This window comes from Phodopus roborovskii, unplaced genomic scaffold (genome assembly GCF_943737965.1).
Source record: "Phodopus roborovskii unplaced genomic scaffold, PHOROB, whole genome shotgun sequence".
NCBI classification, from domain to species: domain Eukaryota; kingdom Metazoa; phylum Chordata; class Mammalia; order Rodentia; family Cricetidae; genus Phodopus; species Phodopus roborovskii.
The window spans coordinates 22,536,856-22,564,784 of record NW_026126459.1 but is presented as its reverse complement, the minus strand read 5'-3'; the positions used below and the strand labels follow the sequence as shown (position 1 = coordinate 22,564,784).

Here is a 27,929-nt window from a genome sequence, read left to right as displayed (position 1 = left end):
CTGGTCCCCAGTGGGTGGCACATGAAGAGGACAAAGCAGTTGTAGATCATGTTATAAATATTATTTAAAAAACAAAAACAGAACACATACATCGGGTCCCAGGGATAGAGGAAGCAATGGTGGAGCCCCAGGGCCAGGTCAGGCAAGAGCAGGCACTGATGCTAGAGGGTGAGGACCCTGCCCTCTGCCACCCAGGCTGTGTCCACCAGCCTGTCTCTCCCAGAAACCCTTCTCACACTCTATCTACTGGCATCACCCACCCCATGTGGTATAGACTGCCCATCTCTGGTCTGGGGCTGAGGGCAAGGACTGCACTAGTTTCTGAGAACTAGGGGACCCTTGAACACCAAGAGCAACCTTGAGAGGTGCTAACAGTAGTGTGCTGGGATGGGTTACTTCAGGGAAAGTGGACACAGACCAGACATACGAAGAAGTCTGAGGCAGATGGTGAGGATGGTCCCGGAGCCACTGCCTCACGAAGTCCCAAGGCAGGAAGTAGCTCGTGGGGTCATTGGTGATCATCCAGCTGCTGTAGTAGTGTCCGCCTTCGCCTCTCCAGCTCCCCCTCACTCAGCTCGCTTTCTGATGTGTCCCAGCCTGTCTGTTGAGCAAAGGTGTGGCTTACCTGAGCCCCCTGGACAGTGTGTCACAGGCTGGGGCAAAAGCCAGGTCCTTCCATTCACCTTCTCCTTCTTGATTCCAAAGCCTGGAGAGCGGTTAGGGAGCTCTGCCTGCCGGAGTTCCCTGTCCTTGTCCTGCTCTTGTTCTCTGTCTTCACTCTCCTTGCCAGCTTTTTCTTCAGGATCCGTCTCACTCTCAGGACTGTTCTGTAAAAGTTCAGAGCCCATCTGAGCAACCAAGCAGAACAGTTAGAAGGCAGGTTAAAATGGACCCGAGGATCCCAGCGTTCTCTACTTACCGATTTGTGTCTTCTCTTCTTAGTTTTCTTTTTTGGTTTCTTGGCTTTCCGAAGACCATGATCTACAGAGTTGAAAAACAATCCCTACTAAGTCCCACTGGGGGAGAGAAAAGGCTGATCCTCTTCTCTATTCATTCTGTGTAGATGCTGGCTCCTGCTCTGAGGAAGGCTGAATCTGGCTTCCCTCCATCCAGCTCTTTGCCTGGGCAGGGATGGGAAATCCTGCTCCCTAGCTAGGCCCTACCACCCTTGTCACCACCCTTCAAGGGGTCTGGCACCTACTGTGCCTCTACTTAGTCAGGACCACAGTACTCCAGCTCCCAGGCTCCTCCTACAAACTGCTTACCCGACCCAAGGAGAAGGTGGGAGGATGGGGAGCCTGGTCCTCCAAGGGCAGCACCCCCACTTTCAACTGAATCAAGTGAGGATGAGGGCTCAGAGCCAGACTCTGAAGGGTTCCGCCGCCTCCGCTTCGGGGGCCGGAGGGATGGTGGGGGCAGCTCCTCTTCATCTGACTCAGAGCCCTGGGCAGACAAACATAGGTCAGCCCAGAGGTCTGTCCTCCAGGAGCCCTCACCTGAGAGCTGGGGGCAGGGTCCAGAACCAACAAAGGAAAACGGTCCAGTCTCACCCACGTCCCTCTACCTGCCGACTCACTGAGGGTGAGTGAGACCGCTTGCGATGGTGTTTCTTGCCTTTTCTGCTATGCTTTCGGCCTTTGGTGTGGAGGTGCTGGCATTCAGTCTGCTAGAGGCAGAGAGAGGTGAGAACCTGCCTTCCTGTCCTAGCTGGGCTTTCTGCCATTTCTAGGATCTTCGCAGTCCCCTTCCTTGGCTGGCCAGGTACATACCTCCAGCACCTGCAGGAACTCTCGGAAGAGCCGGATCCGCTCCGACTCCAGGGTGATCTGCTCAAAGGCTGAGTCGCACACAAAGCGCTCACGGACCTTGAACGGGGAGAGCACTGCTGATCAGACCAGGCCCTGCCTGGCCCAGCTTGGACACGCCACGAGCACTGGGCAGGGCTGGGGCAGAGGAAGGAAGGGAACTGGAGCTGGCCCAGGGCTTGTGCTGTGACTGGGGTGGGCCCTCAGTGGTGGAGAAGCTCCGCTGCCCTCAGGCTTGAGGGTGACTGGGGCCAGGCTGTGCTCCTGACCTCTTCCCAGGCAGTGCCCAGCTCCAGAGCAGGCACGGCCTGCCTCAGCATGCTTCGAAAGGCAGCTTCTCTGCGCCGCATCCTTCGTGCCTCCTCCTTTTCCCGTTCCCTCTCCCGGGCCTCCGCTTTCTCCAGCAGCTGAGGGCCAAGAGAGACAGAACGGGGTCAAGTATACTGTAAGAGGTAGGAGAACCCAAGATAATCCGCAGGGTAGTGAGAAGGAACAAGACACTGGGTAAGTGAGAACCGCCCAGCCCTGCCCATCCCCTCACACTATTGAAGGTCAGCTTGATGTTGCCTGCGTCCAGCGCAGCAGCCCTCTTGTCAAAGCTTATGACGTGGGCGAAGTCCTCAAAGGCTGTGTTCACCTCCACACAGAAGCCCCGGTCCTGTGGGCACAGCAGTGCGTGAAGGCCAGGGGCACAACAGGCCCAAGACCCAAGGCCAATAGGCAAAGGATCAAATTGTAAGGCGTTCAAGCCTCTGCCCTCACATAGGACCCACAAGATATGACACCTTAGAAACCACACTAATTCTTCATTTTATCCCTCCCATCCCCCCTTCCGACCTGTGTGGGTTCATACGGAGCCAAGGAAGTCAGAAAGTTTCTTCACAGTCTTGATTGATGACTGAGTTGTTCACAATTACGCCTTTGTTCCTCTGGCCACAGCTGGGCCTTCCTGGGGCTAATGGAAGCTGCCATGCATTCTTAACATCTGGGCTATCCCCTCTGCTTCTTGTACTGAGTGCTTACTATGTAATAGGTTCTCTGCTGAGCGCTTGACACATTTCTCCTTTAATCCTCCCTGTTCTGTTAGGTCAGTCTCATTTTATGCAGACAAGAAAAACGAAAGCACTTGCTCTACTGTATCCCAGGTCTAACCCCAAATCTGTGCTTTAAGCACTACACCCACCATGACTGCAGTTCCTGGAAGAGATGTTGCCCATTGATTGTGGAACTTCCCAGCAATTTTAAAAACATGTCCATTGTCTTAAGTACATAGAGAGGCTCTATACATCTCATCAAAAAAGCCTCCATGTCCCAGTGAAGTTGTGGTGAAGGAAAGTGACCTCACTTGGCAAAGCTGACATGAGGTAAATGGAATACTGGGTCACAGGCCGGCTTTCCTGTACCTTCCACACAGCTGGCTTCCTCCAGTCTTCCCACTTGCTGATGCCAGGAGTATATTTCCCCAAGAGTCCTTTCCCAGTCAAGGCTCCAGCCCTTGCAAACAAACACCCTTCTTTCTGTATGAGTGAGGACTTGGGTGTACAGCTCTGTCTACTACTCCCTTTCAGAGTGTGGGTCTCACTGAAACTGAAGCTCTCCATTTTGGCTAAACAATCGAGTTAAGATCATGTCTCTGCCCTGCTTCAGTGTTGGGGTCGTAAACATACCCAGACTTTATATGGGTGTGTTGAGGATTCAAACTCCAGTCCTCCCTAGGGAAGGCTTGACTATATCTTCTTCACAGTCTTCCCAAGGAACACACAGCTCCCTATACTTAGAATAGCCCTCCATCCTGCTGTTAGCTTCTCAAACTAGCTGTTTCTTTTCCTCACTTTCAATTCCTCAGACACAGCACAGAGAAAAGGAATAAGCATTTATCAAGAGCCCATTATAAGCAAGACACTTGTCAAATGTTTTTTAAACATGTTCCTTAATTCTTACAATGTGGTATATAGATTATCCCCAATCTATGGAGGATGAAACTGAGGCTTAAAAGCACCAGATAAACTTGAGGAGTTACTTCACTATGAAATGCATGCAGTACTCTCCTCTCCAAGACTCCCTGTATCTTGACCTTTTTTTGTCAATTCTCTTGTGTGGACACATGTCCCTGAGAATCGCCTTTACACTATTTTTATTATTAGTTTTTGTTTTTTGAGACAGGGTTTCACTCTGTAACCCTGGCAGTCCTGGAACTCACTCTGTAGATCAGGCTGGCCTCAAACTCACAGAAAGATCCACCTGCCTCTGCCTGCCAAGGGCTGGGATTAAAGGCATGTGCCACCACTGCCAGGCTATTTCCTTTTTCTTTCTTTCTTCCTTTCTTCCTTCCTTTCTTTCTTTCTTTTAATCTGATCTACATTTTCCCTAGCAATTTCACCCCTCATCTGTTGACTTTCAGACCCATACCAAACTGGCTATTTTAATGTACTGCTCCCATACCCATTGTTAATATTCTAACCCAGATCTGCAGTCTCCTATCTGCTCCGAGTTCAGAGCTCTACATTGTTCCAGAAGACGAAAGGTGTCCCTACAGTCCATGTGACTGTGGGTGGCCTTAGGAACATCTAAGATCACCTGGCTGCCTAAGCTGGGAGCCCAAATGAAGGAGTAGAAATTGGAATTGCCCAGAATAAATAACTGCTTTTTCAGGCAGTGTAGACAGGAGGGGCCCAGCAGGCCTTTCTACCAGTTACTTTGGCTAAATGTTAACTATCTAGTAAAATTTAGCCATCTTAAGATAGGTATTTGGGCTGGACAGATGGCTTAGCAGTTAAGAACACTGGCTTCTCTTCCAGAGGTCCTGAGTTCAATTCCCAGCAAGCACATTGTGGCTATGACCATCTATAATGAGATTTGGTGCCCTCTTCTGGCATACATACAAAAATAATAAAAAAAAAACTTTTTTTTTAAAATAGGTTATTTATAATTTACAAGATTACCCTGTATAAGATATTTTACTTATTTTTGCTTTTGAGACAAGGTTTCTCTGTGCAGCCCTGGCTGTCCTGAAACTCACTCTGTAGACCAGGTTGGCCTCAAACTCACAGAGATCACCCTGCAGACAATTCTTTCTGCTCAACTCTCAATCCTTAATGCTTAACAGCAATGCTGCCATTCATTGCCTGCCAGCACCCTTCCATCCTTCCCTTAACTTCACAAGATAATCGGCAATTCTACTTTAGTGCTTCTACCCCACTGAGTTTAAGCTTCTGGGGTTTTTGTTTGTTTTGTTTTCTAAAGAGAAAAACATGATTTTTAAATATCCCCATCTTATATATTTACTTATAAATGTCACAGTTCTTAGTCAGACTTGAGAGCACTTTTAAATGAATCCTTGGCAATTTCTAAATTGTTCTTGGTGATGTTGGTAATAACTCTTTGATCAGAGGTCAGAGGGGCACATAAAAGCCACCTTTAACTTTTACATTTTTAAAACATTTATTCTGTATGAACATATGTGGGCACCCATATACCATGGCATATGTGAAAATGATTCTCTTCTACCAATGTGGGTTTCTGAGATCCAACTAAGGTCATTAGTCTTGGTGCCAACCCCACCCTCTTTACCCACTAAAGCATCTCATCAGCCCAACTTTCTTTTTTATTTCCAAGACTGGGTTTCTCTCTGTGTGTAGCCCTGTCTGTCCTGGAACTCACTCTAGACCAAGCCAGTCTCAAATTCAGAGATTACCTGTCTACCTTCCAAGTGCTGGAATTAAAAGCATCCACCACATCATATCCAGCCCAACTTTATCACCTTTTTAACAAATATTTTTTTTATAAAAATTTTCTATTAAGAACCACCTCCAAACTAGGCCTCAGCACATGTTTATTTGAAGGAATCTATGGCATCTTGTCTCTTCATCTGTCACCTCGACTCTGCAATAGCTGCCTGACTACTGAGTGAGCCCCCCTCCTCCCCTTTCCACCCCGATAACAGTCCCTGGCATTGCCATGTGGTTCTCCAACCTTTGTATCACAGAGCACTGGTAGCAGGAGAGTACTGTGATTTAGTCCAGGGACAAGGTAAGCTTAAAAAAAAAATGTAGCTCAAGTACCTGCCATCACTTTTAAGATCTTGAGACTTGAAGGGCTGAGCTCTTACCTCTTCATTACCATTTCCCCTAATGATACTAACAGACTGGGAAGTACTTCACACCACCAACTGAGCTGTTATTTACAATATAAAAACTAAGCCTCTTCTTTAGCATCCAGAGCCCTTTGCAATGCTCTAGTGGACACATGGTTCCAGAGAAGTAGAAAATCCCAGGACAGCACAATGCATCTCACTTAAGAGTAACTCTCAAAACATTAAACTCTTGGGGATTTTTTCCAGGTCTTTAGAGATAGGGTCTGTTGTGTAGCCCAGGATGACCAAGCACTGGAGTTAAAGGGGTGAGCTACTACACCGGTTTATTAAGACCATATTAAACAGGTGACTGCGTTATAATGCAATATCCTATCCATTGTAAGATGATCTACCTAACAGTACCCCATGTCCCTCTCAAGCTAGACATCAAGTTACTTTCTTCAGTAATTGGGTGCCCTTGGTGGAACACTCACCATTTTTGAGACGAGGAAACTAACGCTTAGAAAAGTTGACACGACACATAAGGGCTTAATCTGAACTTTTACCACAAGTTCTGCTGCTAGTCACTGTATTGAACTGCATCTTCAAATACACATAGTATTGATTAGAATATTAGAATAGTATTTGCTTTTGAATTATTAGAATACTAAAAAGAATTACACTTTTTCCCCGTTTCGGAACACAAAGCCCCCTTCACTTGCTTACTCACATTTGTAACTGACAAACCCAGACAGCTATTTCTCCAGTAAAGAAAATGACAGGGCACATGGGCTAGTTGTGTGGCTGACACTTGCCTGAGCTTAAGAAGGCAGTAAAGAGTAGTGAGGAAAAGAACATCTCATCTCTTCCTCTTTCTAAGAGGGCAGAGGCATCTCAGCCAGTGTCCATGGCTTGCCTTGAAGAACAAGCCCAGTGTTGACACATCATCCAAACTGGCAAGAGACACTGAAAATCCAGATTTTTATGTGAAGCCAGGCATAGTAGTGCACACCTATAATTCAATTCTAGTGTATGGGAAGTGAAAGAAGGGTTGGGAATTAATAAATTCCAAATTCTTCAAAACACTCTACAGGCTGGAAGGAGTACAGCTATGGGCTGAGTTTACAATTTGCTGTGCCCTTCCCACCCACTTGCCTTGGCTCCTGTAGCGCCCTGTGCTCACAATACCCCACCTCTTCACCCTCTCATCCCTGAGGGTCACTGTCAACTCTTCTGATTCCTGTCTCTGAAGTAACACTTGCCCCTGGCTAACAGTTCTCATGTTTGTTTTAGGTCATGAGCTCCTAAAAGAGGAAAATGATTTTGCTTTTTTAACTTTTCTGACACCATGCTTCAACCTGGCTAGTACTCACTTTATTGCTCAGACTGGCTTTGAACTAGTGGCAGTAGTCTTGCCTCAGCTTCCCAGGTACTGAGAATATTAATACGGATTTCTACATCTGGCTAGAAAAATGTGTCTATTTGTATCCCCAGTACAAACTGCCCTGTTGTCCTGGTCTAGAGAGCGGCTTACACCCAGTCTGTATCCCTCACCTTAAGAATGTCCTTTATGATCTTCTTCTCATCATGGAACCGAGCCTTCAACTCCTCCACATAGAACTTGAATAAGTCCAGAGGAGTAGAGCCTGTAGAAAGGGAGAGATGGGGGCCTGGCGGGCGGCAGCTTCCCAAGGCCCAGGGTGGGGTCAAGGACAGGCCCAGGGAGTGGGATGCAGAGGGGCTGGCAGGTAGGAAGCCAGACCAGACAAGGGGAAGCCTGGCTGCCTTACCCGGCTGGCCCAGCATGTTGGCAAAGCGGACATCAGTGCTGACTGCTGGGTACAGCTCCATCCAGGTGGACATGGAATGCAGCTGCCCTGTCTCATGCAACTCGTCCAGGAAGGTCTGAACAAGGAAAGGCCAGTGATAGGAAAATGAGATAGAGAGGGAAGCATGGCCAGGGACTAGGGAAGGGAATGGTAGAGTTGGACAAGCAGGGATAGTTTAGGCAAAGATGAGGAGACACAGGGAAAGGTACTTCAAAAGGAGGAAAACATGAATATACAAACAGTAAGCCAGTCTGGAGGCAATAAAGCAGAAACCTGCAGGCAGCAGCACCCTTTTCTGACTTGGCTTCAATTTCCTGCCCAGCTTAGTCAACCCACTAATACTGCTCCCAAGCTAAGGACAAACTGTCTGTCTGGTTCCCACCCAAAGGGAAAGACACTGGTCTAGCTAGCACCCATGTCTGAGGGTGGTACAAGCAGCTCATCTCACTGAAGGGGCACTACTGCAGAATGCCTTAGGGACATGCAGGGGGCTAGTCAACAGACAGCCTCATTGAGCTACAGAGAGGCTGTGGTCTCTAGCAGAGCTGAGCCCAGCTCTGATCCCAAGAACAGGAAGATACCTGAAAAGCCTCCCGGTTCTTCCGTTGCTGGCGCCGCTCCCGAAGCCGGGCCCGTTCCCGCTCTTCCTCCTCCTCCCTCTCCAAAGCTCGGATGTGCTCCTCAAAGCAGATCAGTGCATCTTCTTTGTCCATGTCTATGTGCAGGGAAGAAGTCTGCAGGTACCGCATCAGTGGAACAGCCCCTCAAATGGGGACAGACCCCATTTCTCAAGAGTGCTTCCCTTGTAGGTGCTAGGGGCCCTCAAGGGGGTGGAGAAAAGCGAAGCGGGGCTATATGGCATCAGTCACTAGTAGTAGTGACTTGGGGAAGAATATTAATTGCACTGGAAAAAACCAGCAAGTACTAAGTGATGAATTCAGCTTGTAGAAACTACCATATAAACCTAGTTATCTTAGAATCTGAGGCAACATATCTTAGGGAACTGGAACTGAGGACCTAGGTTTAATTCTCAGCACTACAAAAAAAAAAAAAAAAGGCTGAATTAAAATGTATGTAAGGGCCAGGGCACCATCTCTAGCACCACATACACACAACAGCAAACCAGAGGGGAATAATCTGAAACATCTGGACCCCCAGAGTCCAAGGCTAGGGTTTCCAGAATAGGCAGGGGCAGGCTCTAAGGTCTCAGATCAGTGAGGAAAAGGATGGAAAGTCAGACTTACTCTGCAACTGCTGGTCCTGAGCAAAGCTGGGGTTGTCCATGAGGTACTGCTGGGCCTGTGACCATGTGGTTTGGAAGTTGACACTGGTCATCCCATCCAGGATGCTCTTCAGGGCCTGGATATTTCGACGACGAAGCTGCTTGGCTTGTTCCTGGAAAGCCATAGGATGAAAGTGAAGCAGAGCTGGCAAAGGAGGATCTAGGAAAAGGAAGTAGCTAGAAAACTCTAGGAGAGCCAGACTTTTATGTCCCAGGAAGGGGGAGGAATTCCAAGTCACAGACCAGTGTCCTCCTTAACCTTCCCCCACTCAGGACTATTGGCCCAGTGCAGAAGAAACAGGAAAGGTAAAAGTTCCACACTAACACCCAATTCAGAAGGGACACTGGCTGAGTAGAGAAATGAATAGCCATGATGCAGAGGAAATTGAGGGCTAGGAGAATCCAGGCAGTGACTATGACCATTACCTTCTCCTTCTTAGCCAGGAAGAAGAGGACATCATCATAAACCTCTTTTCGATCCCTCTCAGGGACAACAGCCCAGACCTCCAGGTCCCCAAAGGTCTGTTCTGCTCGCCTGTGGAGCACACGGGCTGTGAGTAGGTAGAAAACAGAACCCTGCCTGCATCTGTGTGTTCTCAGGGTTCCTGAGCCCCAGACCAGCCTGATACAGTTCTCTGACCGATAGCGGGTGGTGGAGGTCATGCGTTCGTGCTGTTCTAGGAAATGCTGCAGGGTCTGTTTGGCCTCCTTGGCCCTCAGCCGGGCCTCCTCTTTCTCCTCCTTCTCCCGCTGTGCCTTGTAAGCGTTAAATGCCTGCTTCTTCTCGCTCAATTTGGGCAAGGCACTGTGTGGATAAGGTGAGGACAGGGAGGACACAGCTTGAATTACCCCCAAGACAGGGGGAAAGTCTCCAAAACACCATGTTGGGAACCCATGCATGGGCTTAGCATACAGGTGTCCAGAACATGGGTACAGATAAGTAGTGAAGGGAAGAAATACTGAGCCCTTTTGCTTAGGTGTTCTCAAGTCACCATCAGACACCTGCCCTGTTAGGGCCCCTATTCCCTATAGTTCAGTTCAAGCCAATAATCATTTATTAAGCATCTCATGGTTGTACTGTTCCCTCTTCTCATCCTGGAGCCACTCTAGATTTTCCTTCTCTTGCACCCCATCCCAGCCACTTGGACCTGAGTGCTGAGTTGAACATCTCAGGGAGTTCCTGGCCCAGTTGCCTTCACGAACAAAGACTATCTCCTCCTGCTCAAGCCTACCTGTAACGTGGGTCAGTGACTACCATCTTCATGGCCTGTTCCCACGAAGCATTGGAAGGGACAGCCTGGAACAGAGGCATAGTTCTCTGAGTCTGCCCACCTTCACATCCTGCTAGCCCTCCCTGGGAGTCTATGCCAAGTACCTTGTCCCTCAGCAGCTCTTTGAAAGCCTGCTTTGCCTTCTCCCGGTTGCTCCAACTGAGGCCAGATCTCTCTGGTTCTGGCCTAGCTTCCTCCTCTTCCTGTGGTAGCCGATGCTGTCCAGTAGAACTGAAGAGGAGAAGGGACTCAGCCAAGAGCCCACAATCCTTATAGTTTTCAGTACCCTTCACTTTCAGCAATTTACTGTCCTTTTCTTGCTCCCCAGGGAGCCCTTCAGAGATCAGGCTCTTCACAAGTCCCCTCCCTCCCAAGGCTCTGAAGAGAATGAGGCTGCAATGAACAAGGGTGGCTCTCACCTGCTGGGGCCCTCCTCCCGCTGCAGGAACCCCTGCTCCAAGGGCTGGGCAGCCTCTAACACATCACAATCTTCACTTCGACCTGGCTCAGGTTCCAGGAGGGCCATAGGCACTGGGATGGGGCCAGGAGGTATAGGTGGAGGGTCAGGCTGTGGCTGAGGTGGCTGTGGCTGTAGTGTCTGTAGCTGCTGGGTCTGCTGTTTTCTGTAGGCAAGCCAAAAGGGTGATGGTGTACCAAAGCGAGGACAGGAAAGCAAGGTGGGCCAATTGCTCTAGCTTGGGAAAGACTGGGTCTAAAGCAGCTGGCCCCATAAAAGACTAAGACTCCTTCTCCCATAGAGAAAGGATAACGGTAAATCCACTCCCTCCCCCGAGTGCTCCAAGAAAGGAAGGTTACATGGTCAAGTTACTTACCCTGAAGACTCTTGTTTGACTAGGGCTGCAAGGAGAAGAGATAATAGTCACAGAGTAGCAAAGGACTCTGAGTAGCCTTGCCCAGTCTTCCCCTTCTACACCTCCAGGACCCCTCACCATCCAGGTCATCCAGATCCTTGGGCCGGGTCCAACGGGACTCTTGACTCTGGTTGTTGTAGTAGTATGGCTTCCCTGTGTCTGATTTGTACTCTTTCCAGGGACACTGGGACAGCAGCAGCTGTAAGAGGATGGGTCGGAAGTCATCAACAGCTGGGCAGCCCTTCAGCCTGTCAGGGGAGCTAAGGGAACCCAGGGACTAGAGGACACAGCACTTTTTAGTGCCACCTGGCCTTGCCTGAATGGGGGGAAGTAGACTTCCTAAGACTCTAGGGAAGTAATTCCAAGGATCATGGAGGTGGTCAGGGATCTTGGGGTCAGAGGAACTGCAATGAGTATGGCTAAAGACTCAAGGAAGGTCACGGACTTGGGAGGGGCAGAGAAAAGAGCTGAAAGAAAGAGCCAGAAAGCCCCACTTAGGACCTCTGCCTTGGACTTGAGCACGCTGGGCTTCTCCCACACGGACTGTTTGTCATCAGCGTTGTAATAGTAGATGCGTCCATCAGGGGCCACATGCTCACTCCATAAGGCCCTCTAGGGAAAGGAGCACAGAATCATCATTAGGCTTCTTTCCTAAAACCTCTCCTTACTCTGAAGACTTAACCATCAGCCTCCCACTTTCTACTCAGAGACCTAAGCTAGAAGCACTCACCGGAGGACCTGTCCCAGCCACAGCAGCTAGAAAAAGAAGCCAAATGAAACCTACTAAGGCCTTGCTCCAAACCCCCATATTCTCCCCACTTACTCCTCCCTTATTCCATCCCATAAATATCCCCCTGATCCCATCAACATCCCAAAATCCCTGGCATCCCAACAGGCATGATCCAGCGTGGGCTCCAGTCCATGGTCCCCTCTCCCCTATGCCTCCCAACCTCCGAGCCTGGGGGGAGCAGGCCCCCAGAAGACTCACAGCTGGCGGTGTCCGCACCCGGAGCCGTCTGCCGAAGAAAGAGGAGGGGGAAGGGTTGGGGCCAAGCCCAGTGGCCCCCATGACCCAGGCCATGGGAGATGGAGAAGCAGGCCAGGCCAGGATCTGTGTGTCCTGTTCCCAGGGATCTCTGCCCTCTAATAGTCCTGTCCCCTCCCCCCTGCCAGGGCTGTGACTCAGGTCCCACGGGGAGTCGCACAGTAGCTCCTTTCTTCGTCTTCCACAAGTAACAGTATTCTGTTGAATCAACTCCTGAGATCCATCTCTTCACAGTAGATGCCAAAATTCTACACCCCACTTAAGACTCCATCCACTACACTGAGCAACAGCACAAAATGCCACTGCCTCCTTGAGAGGCAAAGAGGATGTGATATGAAGAAAACTTATGTGTCTAGAATGCAGGAATATCTGAATGAGTGATTCTTTAAGGGTGTGGCATGAGAGGTAATGAGAGATCATGAAGCCTTTGGCGATGAGTGGAAAACTAGAACTGCTGAATGTGTGGCTGGCGAGGATTTGGATGTGAGGAACACTGCCAGGGACCAGAGTAGACACCATAGGAGGGAAAGAACAGAGTCCACATCCATGCACTCCAAGTTAGACCTACAGAGTGCAAGATACAGCCTGCTTCCTGCTCGCCCCCAGCGCTTACCGCTGCAGTGACAGGCACCGCTGGCATCAGCATCCCTGGCATCATTGGAGGTACCATTCCTGGTATCTATAGATATGAAGACCAGCAGCCAGTATCAGAGTAAGTAAGGGCTAGGCAGACCAGTCTCTCTGAGCTGGGTTCCCTGAGAGATCCCTTTGGGGGCTCCAACCCTCACCTGGGGCACACTCAAGCAATCTTCAGGTTCTGGACACACCATGTCTGAGAACTGTTTTAATCATTCAGCAGACAAAGATGAGTCTGGCCCAAGGCTTCTTTTCCTCCCCAATTTCTAGAGCCCAAATGCTTGCTCCCTTATCTTTCCCAGCTAAAGACCCCATGGGGTACAATTACCTGTGTAAGTGGTGGTGGTGCCCCCATTGGTGGAAGCATTGGGGGCAGTATGCCAGGTGGCATGGGGGGAATAGCTGGTGGTCTCTGACTCATAGGGGGCAGCCCCATTGGAGGAAAAGGAGGTGGGATCCCTGGAGGGGGCATCTGGAAATGAGGAAATAAAAAGCCATTAGACAGAGGACACTGTCTTATTCTGGCAGAAACCACCTATCCCAGGTACTACCCAGCCCTCATCCTGGCCCACAGCTGATTCTAAGGCTTTCATTTGAGAAGTAAAAAGCATAAAACTGTCTCCTCCTCCTCTACTGAAGAAGACAGGTAACTGAGGAGCACCTAGGCATAATGGCAAGCACACAGCTTTCTAACTGGGGGAGGGAGAGGAAAAGGGCAAGGGAACAGTACCAGACTGCAGAGGCTGTAAGCCCCCCAGAGACCTTCAGGTGAAGGGAGAAGGCAGGGATCCCAGTCTCTTACCTCCTGTCCCTTTCTAACTCACAACTGCTTTTGTAAAGAGCACAGGTAAGGAATAGTGAAAGAGAGAGAAGCCTCCCCAGCCCTCAGTCTAGGAGATCTTTCCCTTCCATTTCTCCGATCTCCAGCCCCCTTGTATCCCAAGGACAAAACAAAAAGGGAGAACTGTCACTTTATGGACTAGAGCTTTAACAGCAGCTCTCCCCCACCCCAGTGCAAATGTCACCCATCTTCCAAATACCAAAAGGGTGTGTTACAGGTCCTTGCTGGCAACACAGCAGTGGTAGGGTGGGGGCTGAGGGTGCAGGCTGGAAAAGCCAAGCCCAGGGAAACACATAAACTTACGAAGGGTGGTGGCATCATGGGGGGCCCCGGTGGGAAGGGGGCAGGCGCTGCTGGGGGCCGGGGACCAGAATCGGGAACCGACTGTTGAGGGAGAGAAAAGTCATAGGACCCAGGATGGGCACAGAGATGGACTTGCAGAAGGGAAGCAGAGGGATGAGGATGAAAGAGAAACACAAGTTCAGGAGGGAGTTTCCAAGCCCCATTTCCTACCCATCCCGAGCCTGAGCCCTGCAGAGCTCTGCTCTCTAGTGCTAGCCCAGAAAGCCAGCTGTCAGAGCCCTTCATGTTATCTTTGTTTTGGGAGTTCCCATTTTGCCAAAGCCACAGAAGAGGCACAGAAGGCTCTACTACAGGCATCTGGCTCTTCGCATGCCATCAACTCATTCTCCTTAAGCCCTTGTTCAGTTTACTGGGTTGAAGATTCACTCCAAAACTGTTGGTCCTTTACAATAAGCTTCCTTCTAACCAGACTCATTCACTCATCCACTTGCTTCTGCTTTTACTCCTAAACACCACCTGGACATCCTCCCCCACCTCTGATGACTACCATCCTTTACAGACTTTGAACATGGACACAGGCTTGCACAGTTAAGTATTCCTGTCTTCCTCCAATAGCTGACATGACAGCATGTAAAGTAGCTTTCTCCAATTTCTTCTCTATCTGACCCCCTACCTTAGTTTCCTCATGCACACAATTTTATTACATTTGCCTGAGCATGTCTTGCCCTACTAGTAGGTGATGCCTTCCACAGAAGCAGGGATCATACGAGTTGCTGAAAGCTGGATTCTTGGTACCTTCCACAGGGTCTGGCACATAATAGGTACTCAATAAGTACTGAATGAACTTAAAACAAATGAAGCAAATTTCTACACAGAAATTCCAATTCTAAAATGTCATCCTCTATATATATATATTATATATGTATTAAATGATAGATATACCAAGTCTTCTTTCATAAACACAGACAAGATATAAGCTTAAATAGCCATCAGTAAAGAGTTACCACACACAAACATAAAATGGAACACTACACAGTCATAAAAAATAATGGACAAATTCTAGGGCTGGAGAGATGGCTCAACAGTTAAGAGCTCTGGCTGTTCTTCCAGAGGACCCAAATTCAATGCCTAGCATCTGCATGGTGGCTCACATCCATCTGTAATTCCAGTTCCAAAAGATCTGGCATCCTCTTCTAGCCTCCTTAGGCACAAATACGGAATATGCCATAAATGTAGGCAAAGCACTCATACATGTACATTGAAAACAAATAAATATTTATAATTATAAAAAAATAAGGAAATTCATTACTAAGATATAGAACAATGTCAAAATCTTAATATATTGACAAGTTGTGGGGGAGGTAAGATGCAATGAAGCTCTGTCACATATATAAATATCGGTGACGAGAACAGAAAGGAAAGAGGCTTGTCACAGTATGACTTGTGACACACATTATAAATATGCTACTATGTGGCTTTATTACTTGCTTAAGAATATTTGGTGGTAGGGGCAGCTGGAGACACTGTTCAGGAGTTAAGGCCCTTGCCTGCTCTTCCAGAGGACCTCGGTTCAGTTCCCAGCACCCACATGATGGCTCATAAGTATGTATAACTGCAGTTCCAGGGGATCTGACACAGTCTTATGGCTTCCATGAGTACCAGGCACAGACACACATGTAGGCAAACAAATATACAAAATAAATTTTTTGTTAAAAAAGTATTTTGGGGGCTAGAGAGATGGATAAGTAGGTAAGAGCACTTGCTGCATGAGTACGAGTTTGGACGACAGAACACACACACACACACACACACACACACACACACACACACACACACACACTGCATGGTTATAAACCATGCTGAGGAGGGCTGAGACAGGACAATCATTAGAACTTGCTGGCTGCTAGCCTAACTTAACGAGAAGCCCTGTCTCCAGCAAATAAGGCAAAGAGAGATGGATAAAATACCTGTCATCTTCTTCTGACCTCAGTACAGACAGAAATTTTTTTGTTTGTTTGTTTGTTTGTTTTGAGACAGGGTCTCACTATATAGCCCTTGCTACCCTAGAACTCACTCTGTAGACCACACTAGAATCTCAAGAGATTCTCCTTCCTCTGCTCTGTGTGCTGGGATTAGAGAGGTGCCCACGCCCAACTCACACACTTTTTTTTTTAAAGGTGGAGATAAAAGGCTGCTCTTCTTCCTAGCTTGAAGCTGAGGAGCTGCATGGAGTTCTGGGGAGAGGTGGTAACTGGAGGAACAGGAGCCACCTCAGTTACCCCTATCCTGAGGAGGCCTAGACAGTTAAAAATGCTTTCTAACCTTTATCTCTAGAAATGTCTGTCTTTTACCTTGTCCTGAGTAGTATGTGCCAAGCTACTGCAATTGACCCCTATTCTCTACCTCCAACTAAGGGCACTGTTCTGTGCCCTGGAAATTATATCTGTATGGACAGAAACCACTTGCCATGGAAGAAACCAAATGTTGTGTTCTACTCTTCCATCCTGAGCTGCTTTACCAAATAATCAGGCCCAGCACCATGTTATCCAGTCCTGTCCAAGACAAAGACCTGGGAATTACCCGCTACAGTGTCCTTAATAATACAAGCCGAGTTCTCTTACTTTTTTTTTTTTTCCTTTTTTCCATCTAAAGAAAGTATTTCTTTCCATTTTTTTCCAACCCATTTTTTTCCATCTGATGTGACCTCTCAAACTGTTTTCCTTATATATACTTCTATCTGTACCCACAACACTCTTCCAAAATGTACCCGCTTAGAATTCTCCAGTCATTTCCTACTGTTCTGAGAGTGACCACCAAAGCCCAACCAGGCAGGTCTATGAGGCTGCCAACAACCTTGCCAACATCCTCCATACCATTTTCTGTGCTCCAGCCATACTCAGGCTTTCTACTACCTCAGGCATCCACCTGTATACAAAGCATCTCTCCTATGTTCTATACACACTTCACAGCCAACATACATTTCCCATGAAAGCCTTTGCCAACCCACTGCACTAGCCCAATTCTAAATGTACTGTCTCATGTGGCACTAAGACATACACTCTATTATAAACATGGATACTCACATGTTAGATTTAATGAACTGTAACATTTAGTGCCACTCCACTAAAATGAAAACTCTTAAGTGAAGAGGTAAAATCCACATAGTGACTCAACACTGTCATCCTAGCATTTGGAGATATAGAGAGGAGGATCTGGAGTTTGAAGCCAGTGTGGGCTATGTGGTGAGTACCAGGCCATCCTGGGCTGTTGAAATTTTGCCTCATAAATGATTTGGTGAAATGTCATAAGTGGAAAAAGGCACTTGCCTTCAAGCCTGAGGACCTGCATCTGGACCCTAGGACCTACAAGGTGGAAACAGAGAACTGACTTCCACACTCTTCTTCTGTCATCTACATGTGTACTCATTCAAAATGAGTAATGGAAATTATAGAAAAAATTTAAGGTGGGGGCAATAGTAGGCTGGAATTAATACTTGTTTCTTGACTTGACTGATCTTGGTAAGTTCCACCAAACTTGAGGGCCACTGATAAGGCCTACTATCAAGAAAACACTATTTAGAGCTGGAGGAAAGCCTGAAAATCACCCCAAATGCACCTCTCAACTTTTTGAGACAGGGTATCATTATATAATAAGGGTGGCATGGAACTACTGTATATTTCATTTTAACTTTAGCCTTCAAACTTGCAGCAAAACAATCCTCTTACCTTAGGATTATAGACATGTGCCAACATTTGTTTTATAGTTTAGACAGGTCTTAAACTCCTGATCATCTTGCCTCCACCTCATCACAGGAGTGCCACTCTACACACCAATATTCTTCTCTTGTCATGTGAGAAAGGTAAGACAGTAATGGCTAAAGTCTCACAGCTAGTTTCAGATGAGCCCCAACTAAATTTAGTTTGCCTCTCTTAGAAACACAATGCCTGCTAGATAAAGCAGGTATTTTTCAGACCAACCTTCCTTGCAAGTAATTAAATCAGCAAGACTCCAACCTCATCTTAAGAATGGACAGTAGGCCTGGTGGTAGTGGCACATACCTTCAGTCCGAGCACTAGGGAGGCAAAGGCAGATGGATCTCTGTGAGTTCAAGACCAGTCTGGTCTACAAGAGCTAGTTCCAGGAAAGGCTCCAAAGCTACACAGAAAAACCCTATCCTGAAAAAACAAAACAAAAAATGTACAGTAGTGCCTATTGCCTACCTCATAAAATTCTTTAACTTCCAGTCAAATGCTGGTGGCACATGCCTTTAATTTGGGAGGCAAGGCAGGCAGATCTCTGAGTTCAAGGCTAGCTGGATCTACACATTAAGTTACAGAACAGTCAGAGCTACATCTAAAGACCCTGCCTCAAAATAAAAACTAAATTAATAAGTTGGGAATAATGGCATATGCCTTTAATCCCAGCACTTCGGAGGCAGAGGCAGGTGAATCTCTGAGTTTGAGGCCAATCTGGTCTACAGAGGGAGTTCCAGAACAGCAAGGGTTACACAAAGAAACAATCTCAAAAAACAAATTCTTAAGCCAGGTGGTTTAAACACAGCACTCAGGAGGCAGAGGGAGGCAGGGGAAAATTTCTTTTTCTTCATCTACCATCCAAAGCCTTTCAATACAGCCAATTCCACACCCTGACCCATCCTGAGTCCAGGGCTTCCCAGTTTCTTTTGGTACAAGAATTGTTAGAGGACCCTCTTTTTCATTCAAGATTCATTCAAGATGATCGCTCTACTTTTATGTTACTGTGCACCCCACACATACTCTTTGTCCTTTCAGGATACAATGCACCACTTTGCAGAGTGGCATGCACCACTGTGAACATTTACTGGGCTTCTGTGCAGAGTTCCCTACATTTTGGAAGTTAGCTTTCTTTTTCTTTTTCCAGTTCATAATGTTTGAAAACAAGTAGGAGCACATAAAGACCCAAATCTTTTGTTGGGAATCATCCTTGGTCCATCTTCCACCTCATTCACTGAGGAAAGCAGTCTGTCTCAATCAAATTCAAAGCTCACTGACATAGCCTCACTAGCTGTCCTGCTCTGGCAATCCAGTCCCTGCCCTCAAAAGATAGAACTGCAGAGAGGTGGGCATTTTTGTAGGTTCTGGCTATCTGAACTCCAGTCTTTATGCCAGCACAACAAGCATTTCCTAAGCAAACTCCCCAGGCTGAGCTTTCTCTTTTTTATACCTCCCCTGACTGTCTAGACAGGGACTCCAACTGAAATGCTTCCATAAAACCTGGTCTCATCCCCAACCTTGGTGGGGTCTTGCATACAACCTAAAACACTGTCTGCTTATTTGTTTGCATAAATTCTGAGTACAGTCTGTGATAGAAACATGTACAATAGTGGGGATGCTTTGGCTTCAAAAAAAGAAGGGGGGGAGCTGTATCAAATACTCATATGGGAAAAGTTACATACAGAAGGCTAACTGTATATGGCCACCTTCACACCGGAATGTAGACTTCTGGCCAGAATTCAAACAATGGCCTATTTTAATCAGTTACCCAGGGAAGACAGAGCAATGGGACAAATGTAAATGAGCCTTCCTTCTCCTATGCTGCTCCTCTCACTGACAGCAATACCAGTGCAGTTCTGGGTTGCTTACATTTCTGAGTAAACTGAGGTGAACAGTGCAACAGGACAGAAGGAAGGAAGCTAAAAGAGAAGCAGACCTGTTGGGGTTCCCTGGAACAGAGCACACACTTAGGGGCTGGGGCGTGATAAGGAAATTGAGACCCTTGACCATCTGGTCATCATATATTCATGGAGACCAATGGAAGCCTCCTGATACAAGATGCAATCAAGTCCCAGACTTCAAGGGCATCTCAGAACTGAACATTCAGAAGAACAAAGAGAGAACAACACAAGAATAAAGAAACAGAGAACAGAAGTAACAGCTAACAGGTAATGGTTACTGGGTGCTTATCATGAATCAGAATCACACCAAACATTCTTTAATCCTCACAACTATCTTAGAAATCATTCCCTGAGGTTCTGACAGATTACTTACATGACTATGGTTCTAAGAGGTTAAATGGTAGAAGCAGGTTTGGAATCCAAGCAGTCTGACCACATAAAGCTGTCTCCCAGAAGGATGGATGGACAGTGCCACAGACGGCACCTCTTAGCCTCATCTTCATTCTTTTCTTTTCATCCAAATTCTCACACAAGGCTGAGACTGATTCTCAGAAGCCAAGTGATCCTAGGTTGGCCTGGTCTCACTGACTCTCACTCACTGAAGGAACTGTTATAAAATGAAGACTAGGAGGTGTACTTCTCAGAAAGAGGTAGCCATCGCCAAAAAGAAACAACAGGGCTGGGAATGTAACTCAGTAGTGCAGCACCTGCCCAGCATTAACAAGGCCCTGATTTCAATGCAAAGAACAGCTGAGGCACCAGTTAATCACCCTGTAGTCTCCATTGACTTGCTGAGCCAAAACAGGTCCAGGCCCTCCCCAAGCCCCTTGCTAGCCTGGGGATCTTTTTAGAATACAATTTCTTGTTGCTTCTGATACCCATGACCTCTTAACTCTCCTGAAGAACAGAATGTTAGGTTACTTCTGGATCTCATCTTTCAGAGCCAGAGTTCTCCTATTCCCCCAACAGGATTCCCAAGAGCCAGGCCCACCAGGACATTTTCAAGCCATGCAAGCTTGAAATATCCTCCTACCCACAAATCCCGGGGACTTCTTCCCAGTCCAGCTGAAGGTTTCCTCTCCAACTTCAGGCTTCCCGCATCCTAGAATCCATTGGCCTTAAATCTCCTCCTCAAAACCCGCCCCCTTTTGGAACTGATGGAGATTCAATATATCATTTTCCTTTTAAAAGCCAATGGGAAATCCAGGCCCAAAGGAAAGTAGTGACTTGCCCAAGGTCACACAGAGTTATTAGTTTGTTGACTGCTGAGCCAAGGGGCCTGGACCAAGGGGCCTGTGCTCATCCATTTATTGGACTACTCCAGTTCTAAGGTGAACACCAGGAGCTTCTCTTTCCTCAGAAGCCCCCTCCTCACCTCAAGAGACAAGGTTTGTGAACAGGTGGAGAAAGAAGGGAGTCCCCTATGGTCCTATGGGCACCCAGGGCTTCAAGACACAAGCCTGGGTCTAGGGGAGGGGCATGGGACACGCCAATAGCCCAGGAGAGGTTAACTGTGGTTTCCATCTCCCACCCTCTCTTCTTCCCTGACCTTTCTCCACAGACCCACCCTTCACTTCATCCCTTCCTCCTCCTCACACCGCGAGCCTCCGCTCTCAGTCCCCTCAGCCCCCGGCCGCACGCCCCCCGCCATGCTCCATAATGGCCTCCCCGCCCCTTCTACCCCAAATCCCCGCCCCCACCCCCCTACTGGGCTGCTTTTCCTCCTCCCTTAGTCCCCTCGCCCTCCCTCAGGGTCCCCGGTACCCCGGCCGTCCCCCCGCCTCCCCGGCCCGAGCCCGGGCCGCAGGGGGCGCTGTGGGACAGCCCCGGGCCTCTCCACCCCCGCGCGGGGACGTTACCATGCCAGAGCCTCAGAGCAGCTGGGCCGGCTCGGCCCACTCGCCAGTAAAAACAGCTCTGATTGGCCGAGCCTCAGCCGGGAGGGCGGGGCCAGTGGGGGGTCGCACCCCTTCGTGGCCGGGGCCCCGGTTGCTTTCGCCGAAGAGCGGAGCCCCCAACCGGCCCGGTATGCCCGGCCCGGCTCCGCCCCCGGCACGGAGAGCCAGGCCCCGCCTCCGCGCGCACGCAAGGTCCTGGGTCCGCCCCCTGGGGCGGGGCGCGCCAGCTCCCGCCTCTGATTGGCCGCGCACCCACTGCGCAGAGCTGCGCCGAGCTCAACCTCTCTGCATCGCGCCTCCAAGGCCTCCATAGGATCCCGGACGGGACTGACTCGTACATCTGCCTGCCTAACGGTGCCCCGCAGCGCGGTTTGGTTTTTCTTGTGCATTTCCTGTGCTTTTTATGTCATTAATTCAAGAACTGTTAACACCTGTTCCAGGAACCACGCGTATTGGGCGCGGCCGACACATCCCCTGGACCAAGCCTGGCCGGTCCAGGAGTGCACACGCTCAGCCCTGAGGTTACATTTGGAATCTGGCTGCGTAACGTTGAGAATGTGAAATAAATATTCAGTTATGCACATAAGGAAACTCAGAGCATGCTGAAGTTCTTTTTTTTTTTTTTTTTTTAATGTGCATTGGTGTTTTGCCAAGGGTATCGGATCCCCTGGATATGGAGTGACAGTTGTGCACTAGCTGCCTTGTGGGTGCTGGGAATTGAACCCAGGTCCTCCTGAAGAGCAGTCAGTGCTCTAATCACTGACAAATCTCTCCAGCCCCCTGAAGTTCTCGGGCTAGTAACTGACAACTGCTAGCCAGGGATGGATGGATTGCGCGCTCACGCCCCCAGGTACGCACGCGCGCGCGCGCGCACACACACACACACACACACACACACACAGAGCCCCAAGTCAGAGAAAAGAAATTCACACACACACACACACACACACACAAAGCCCCAAGTCAGAGAAAAGAAATTGCCTGTTTTCGTTATTAACACTTGTGCCTATAATCGGTCCTCAGCACTGAGTTGGGAAAACACTTATTGATGTCTATCCACAACTTTGGCTTTATCAGTATTTGTGTTGAAGTTTCTTATATTCCTCGGGCAAGACATCAAAGGGGAAAGTGGACATGAGGAAGGAAAGAAGCCCCCCTCCTCCTGGGTTTTAATATGCTTTTTCTGAAGCCATCTCAGATAAATGAACTACGCATTTTAAATCTCAAGTACCAAAATAAATAAATAAATCTCAAGTATCTCTTGTTTTTATTTCATTTGTTTATTGGGGGACACACGCTCACCACATCCATGTGGAGGTCAGAGGACAAATTTCTGAAGTGGGTTCTCTCCTTCCACTATTTGGACCCTGGGAATTGAAATCAGGTCATCAGGCGTGGTGGAAATTGTCTTTATCCACTGAGCCATCTCTCCAGCCTCTTCCTTATTTTTTTTTTTTTAAAGAAGGGGTGTGTGTGTGTGTGTGTGTGTGTGTGTGTGTGTGTGTGTGTGTCTTGTGTGTCACCCTCAGGGATAAGTTTGACCACATTGGATCGGGGATCAAACTCATGTGCTCAGACCTGGCAGCAATCACCTTTACCTTTTGAGTCCTCTCCCTTATCTTGATAAAATTCAACTTTTACTCTATTCTCATTTGTCCTGACTTTTTTTTTTTTTTTTCCAGCATAGTCAAGCATGTAGCTTTACCTGAGTGGATGAATCTAAGGGGGAAGATAACTTGGGCTACTGGCAGCAGTGCTGGGTATCACCCTGCACTCCAACTAACAGTTAACAATATCTAGATTGCCTCAGATGAGGACCTACTCTTTCTTACAGTTTACAAGCCTTTTTTGAGTTCCTGAGGCACAACTGAAGTGGTCCAGGGGTTCCATGAAATTTTGTTACATTTTTTAGAGACCTGATCTTGCTATGTGGATACGGTAGCCTCAAACTGTACTGGCCTCAAACTCTTGTGCTCAAATCAGTGCTCTTAGCCTCCTCAGTAGCTGAGAATATAGGCACAAACCGTACATCGGACCTCCATAAACTTTACAAGTCACATTTCATATTTTTCTTTTGTACCTGAGATCAAACCTAAGATTTTATACTTTCCACTTTGTATGCAAACGTCTGTGTGAGTGCACAAGGAGGCCGAAGAGCAACTCAGGGCAGTGTTCCTTACACACTGTCTACCTTTTTCTTTTTTGGATTTTCATTGGTCTAGAACTCATAATGTAGGCTAGACTGACCAGGCAGTGAGCCCCAGGGATCTGTGTGTCTCTGTGACCCAGTTCTGGGTTTACAAGCTAATCCTACCATGCCTAGGTTTCTCACGTGGGTTGTGGGGAATTCAGGTCCTTGTGTTTGTAAACAAAGCACACTGAGCTGTTAGGTTTTGTTTTCATTCCAGTGAGGCATTTGAACACACACACACACACACACACACACACACACACCATGGTTTTGTTGTTCACATGTGGTTTGAGGCTTCATTTTATTTATTTATCCTTTTTAGATTTTTTAGACAGAGTCGAACTATGTAACCCAGGTTAACTTATAATTTACTATATAGCTTAGGCTGGCCTTGAACTCACAATATTGCTTCTACCTCTGTCTTCTGAGTGCTGTAATTACAGTATGAGCCATCACTCTGGGCAACTGGGAGGGTGGTAGGTGGTGTTTCCAGACATTCTCTGTGTAGGTGTCCTCGAGCTTGCTCTGTAGACTGGCCTTGAACTTAGAGATTTGCCTGTATCTGCCCACTGAGTGCTGGTAATAAAGGCATATACCACCAATGCTTAGCAACACAATTTTTTTTACTTACTTATTTGGTTTTGATTTTGTTTTGTTTTGTTTTGTTTTTGAGACAGGGTTTGTCCTGGAATTCGTTCTGTAGACTAGGCTAGCCTCAAACTCAGAGATCCACCTGCCTCTGCCTCCTAAGCACTGGGATTAAAGGTGTGTGTCACCACCACCTGGCAAGACAAGTGTTTTTAAAAGCCAAACACAAAAAAATTTCAAGACAGTAGACTCTTGCCTCATTTATCTTCTCCCTGGAAATAACCATTTTCACATCACTTAGTGATTTTTCTGTGTGGTTGTTTTGGATTGGTTTTGTTATGCTTTTTGTTATATTGCTGTTGTTTGTTTTGTATTGTTTGGAATATCTACATCTCTCTTCCAGCTTCATCCCCCTTCCAGTAGGGGAAGGAATGAAGGTGGGGAATCCAAGAAGATATCCTGACCCAAGGCTATTTACTCCTTATAGAAAATATTTCGAATACAGGGACAGTACAGTTCCCTACCCAGTTTGTTTCCTGGGCCATCTCCCATTTCTTGTTGCATTCCCACATCCCTCCCCAGGGAGATGATGCAGATGATGTGGGCATCCCTGGGCCTAGGGTATAACCAAGGGCAGCTATCTACAGAAAGAGGCTCAGCACAACCCAGAGGCCACTGATCCCTTGTGAGGTGTTCTCAAGGCAGGACACAGCTAAGAGGAAGGGTCACAGAGCAGGCACTGCCATTTTCTCCTGCAGAATCCCAGAGAGTCCAGAACTCTAATTTAGAACCTAGCCTTCTGGGCACATTTTTTGTGAAACTACATTTTAGAATGTGTTTTACTTAACAGTTTGTTGGCTTATGGTATCTGAATATTTAGTATATGAATATTGACTTATAGTCTTGCCTCAGCTCAGAAAAAATAGGGGCAGATGTAAGGATTCAGTTCATTTCCCTTCCCTTCTCATAACTCATATTTATAATATCTGTCTGTCAAATTCAATTCTGTAATCATTTCTTTTATGGTTTAATAGTCAGTTCTTACAACATTGAGGCTGGGTGGTGGTGGCACACACCTTTAATCCCAGTGCTTGGGAGGCAGAGGCAGGTGGATCTCTAAGAGTTCGAGGCCAGCCTGGTCTACAGAGTGAGTTCCAGGACAGCTAGGGCTGTTGCAGAGAGAAACCCTGTCTTGAAAAAAAAACAAAACAAAACAGAAAAAAACAACACTGCGTTTGCTATTCAAAATGGAACCAAGCAGAAAGCAGATCCTGCTTTTTCTACACAAATTATATTACCTCAAATTAATCATTGTCTGCTTGTTTGATGCTGTTTATTTGCTTTGTGTTATGTGTATTTTTCATCAATTTATTTGTGTTTGTATATTAGTGTGTGTGTGCGCCCACAGACAAGTTGTGGGAATCAGTCCTCTCCTTCTCCCAGGATTGAACTCAGGTCATCAGGTTTGGTCAGAAGTGCCTTTACTCACCAAGCCATCACATTTGATCTCACTTTCTTTTCTTTTTTGGTTTTTATTTTTTGAGACAGGGTTTCTCTTTGTAGCCCTGGCTGTCCTGGAACTCACTCTGTAGACCAGGCTGTCCTCCGACTCAGAGATCCACCTGCCTCTGCCTGCCAAGTGCTGAGATTAAAGATGTGTGCCACCACCGCCCAGCACTTGTGTTTTGTCCTGTTGAGTTTATTGTTATTAGATATGCTCTGAGCATCCTTTTACAGCATCTTATGTATTTCAGGTTGCCCTGATCCATCTTGACAACTACTAGTTATTGAATGATTGTTTTATTTAATCCTTTTCTCTCCAGAATCTGTTTACTCCAATTTTCTTACATTCATTGTGTGTGTGTGTGTGTGTGTGTGTGTGTGTGTATTCAACATTCAAACCCAGGGTCTCACAAATGGTCTACCACTGAGTGACATTCCCAAATAGAAGGTTTTAAAATAATACATTTGTTCTCCTTCTCTTGTGCATTTATTCTGTGGGGGGAAAAGTTCTTGAGGTGCCAGGCAGCGGTGGTGCATGCCTTTAATCCCAGCACTCAAGAGGCAGAAGCAGATGGATCTCTGTGAGTTTGAGGCCAGCCTGGTCTACAGAGCTAATTCCAGGGCAGCCTCCAAAGCTACACAGAGAAACCCTGTCTCAAAAAACAAAAACAAACAAAAGTCCTTGAGGCTAGGAAACAATTCAGTCTGTAAAGTTTTTGCCTCACAAGTATGAGGACCCAACTGATCACCAGAACACATGTAAAAGCCAAACTTGGTGGTTCATGCTAACAACCCCAATGAGTGGAGACAGGTGGATAGGTGGATTCCTGGGGCTTGCTGGCTAACTAGCCTATCCTACTCAGTGAATCCTTGTCCTGAGGAATAACATCTGAGGCTGACTTCTGGCCTCCACATGCACACACTCACATGTACACATGCATATGTGAACACATACACACACACACACACACTCACACAATCTTGCTCTAGTTTTAGTCAGTTTCCAATCAGACACATTTATATGCATGTATTTCATCCACATTTTTTTACCTGAAAAACTTGAAACATACTTTAACTGCTTTTAAACAGCAATTTAAAACATACATATACACATACATGGATGTGGTGGTTCACACCTGTGATTCCAGCATGCAGGTGCCCTAGCAGGTAGGTTACTGTGGCTTTCGGGGCAACCTGGGCTTCAGGGTGAGAGCCTGTTTCAAACAAACCAAAAACTAAAAATGTAACACAAGTTCTAATTGGACTTAATAATAAAAGCCCAGAGTTAAATAGAGGGGTAAATGATAAAAGGTCAGAGAAATAAAAGAGCAAGCCACAGCCACACCTTACCTCACCAACTTCTCAGCTGAAAAGAGCCTGAGATTTGGTCTCCTCCTGCCTTATAATCCTCTCTCCACCCAGTCATATCACTTCCTGTTTGTCTGTACAGACCTCCAGACCTCTATGGTTAACTAGTGGCTAGTTCTGCCCTCTGATCTTCAGGCGAACTTTATCTGTTAGAATACAAACAAAATATCACCACATAAAAATAAAAGCAAAATATGCACACAGGACTGTACACACACTTTTGTATCTCCTATACACACACACACACACACCTGACATCAGATCTCCAGCTTCACGGAAGCAGGTTTCTTTACAGTGGAATGATGTTATAACACAAAGTGTCATGAAGTTGAACTTGCAGATAAAGACTAACAATAATATAACAGCATATTTGCTTTAGATAATGAAGTTCTATATAGACTGCTAGATGGTTTTAAAAATTAGTGTCTCCCCTAAGATGTGTAGTGATCAGAGTGGTCTTTGAACCATGATGAAGGTATACCCGATGGCTAGGGGAGCAGGCCTCAGAAGGGCTATTGTCTGGAAGCATCCTAAAGAAAAGGAGTATAGAGAAGACTGGCTACTTCAGAGACAGGAAGACTTGTCAAACCTTACACTCTCCAGTTTTCACCTAACTTCCAGGCATGTACACTGTCTGCCCACAGCCCTACCACAGTCTCAAGCATTGCATGTTGCAATGTATGTGTGTGTCTTGCACATTTGTGTTGTGGTTATAAATGTAAGAAACACTAAACAGTAGTCTTTTTCTGTTGAATATTGTAAAACATTTGTT

The 27,929-nt window shown here is 47.1% G+C and overlaps 1 protein-coding gene across 11 annotated transcripts; it reads right to left on the bottom strand.

Moving 5' to 3' along the window:
- Positions 1-39: 39 nt before the first annotated feature.
- Prpf40b (pre-mRNA processing factor 40 homolog B) lies at positions 40-21,680 on the bottom strand. Of its 11 annotated transcripts, none has more exons than XM_051189868.1 (25): positions 21,469-21,680; positions 13,957-14,037; positions 13,141-13,284; positions 12,790-12,855; positions 12,120-12,147; positions 11,862-11,887; positions 11,633-11,743; positions 11,210-11,330; positions 11,093-11,117; positions 10,679-10,882; positions 10,364-10,490; positions 10,221-10,285; positions 9,629-9,793; positions 9,415-9,523; positions 8,951-9,101; positions 8,288-8,421; positions 7,432-7,782; positions 2,347-2,463; positions 2,075-2,212; positions 1,770-1,865; positions 1,565-1,666; positions 1,266-1,443; positions 920-981; positions 684-827; positions 40-601 (listed from the first exon to the last, which is right to left on the bottom strand). In XM_051189868.1, exons 1-25 carry the CDS (start codon positions 21,469-21,471, stop codon positions 509-511), a joined length of 2,841 nt encoding a protein of 946 aa, XP_051045825.1. In that variant the 5' UTR covers positions 21,472-21,680; the 3' UTR covers positions 40-508. The 11 variants fall into 11 exon arrangements, with proteins under 11 accessions (XP_051045825.1, XP_051045821.1, XP_051045823.1 ...); XM_051189864.1 differs by lacking the exon at positions 21,469-21,680 and having other exon boundaries at positions 7,432-7,523; positions 7,668-7,782; positions 13,957-14,472; XM_051189866.1 differs by lacking the exon at positions 21,469-21,680 and having other exon boundaries at positions 1,577-1,666; positions 7,432-7,523; positions 7,668-7,782; positions 13,957-14,472.
- Between the last annotated feature and the right edge of the window lie 6,249 nt (positions 21,681-27,929).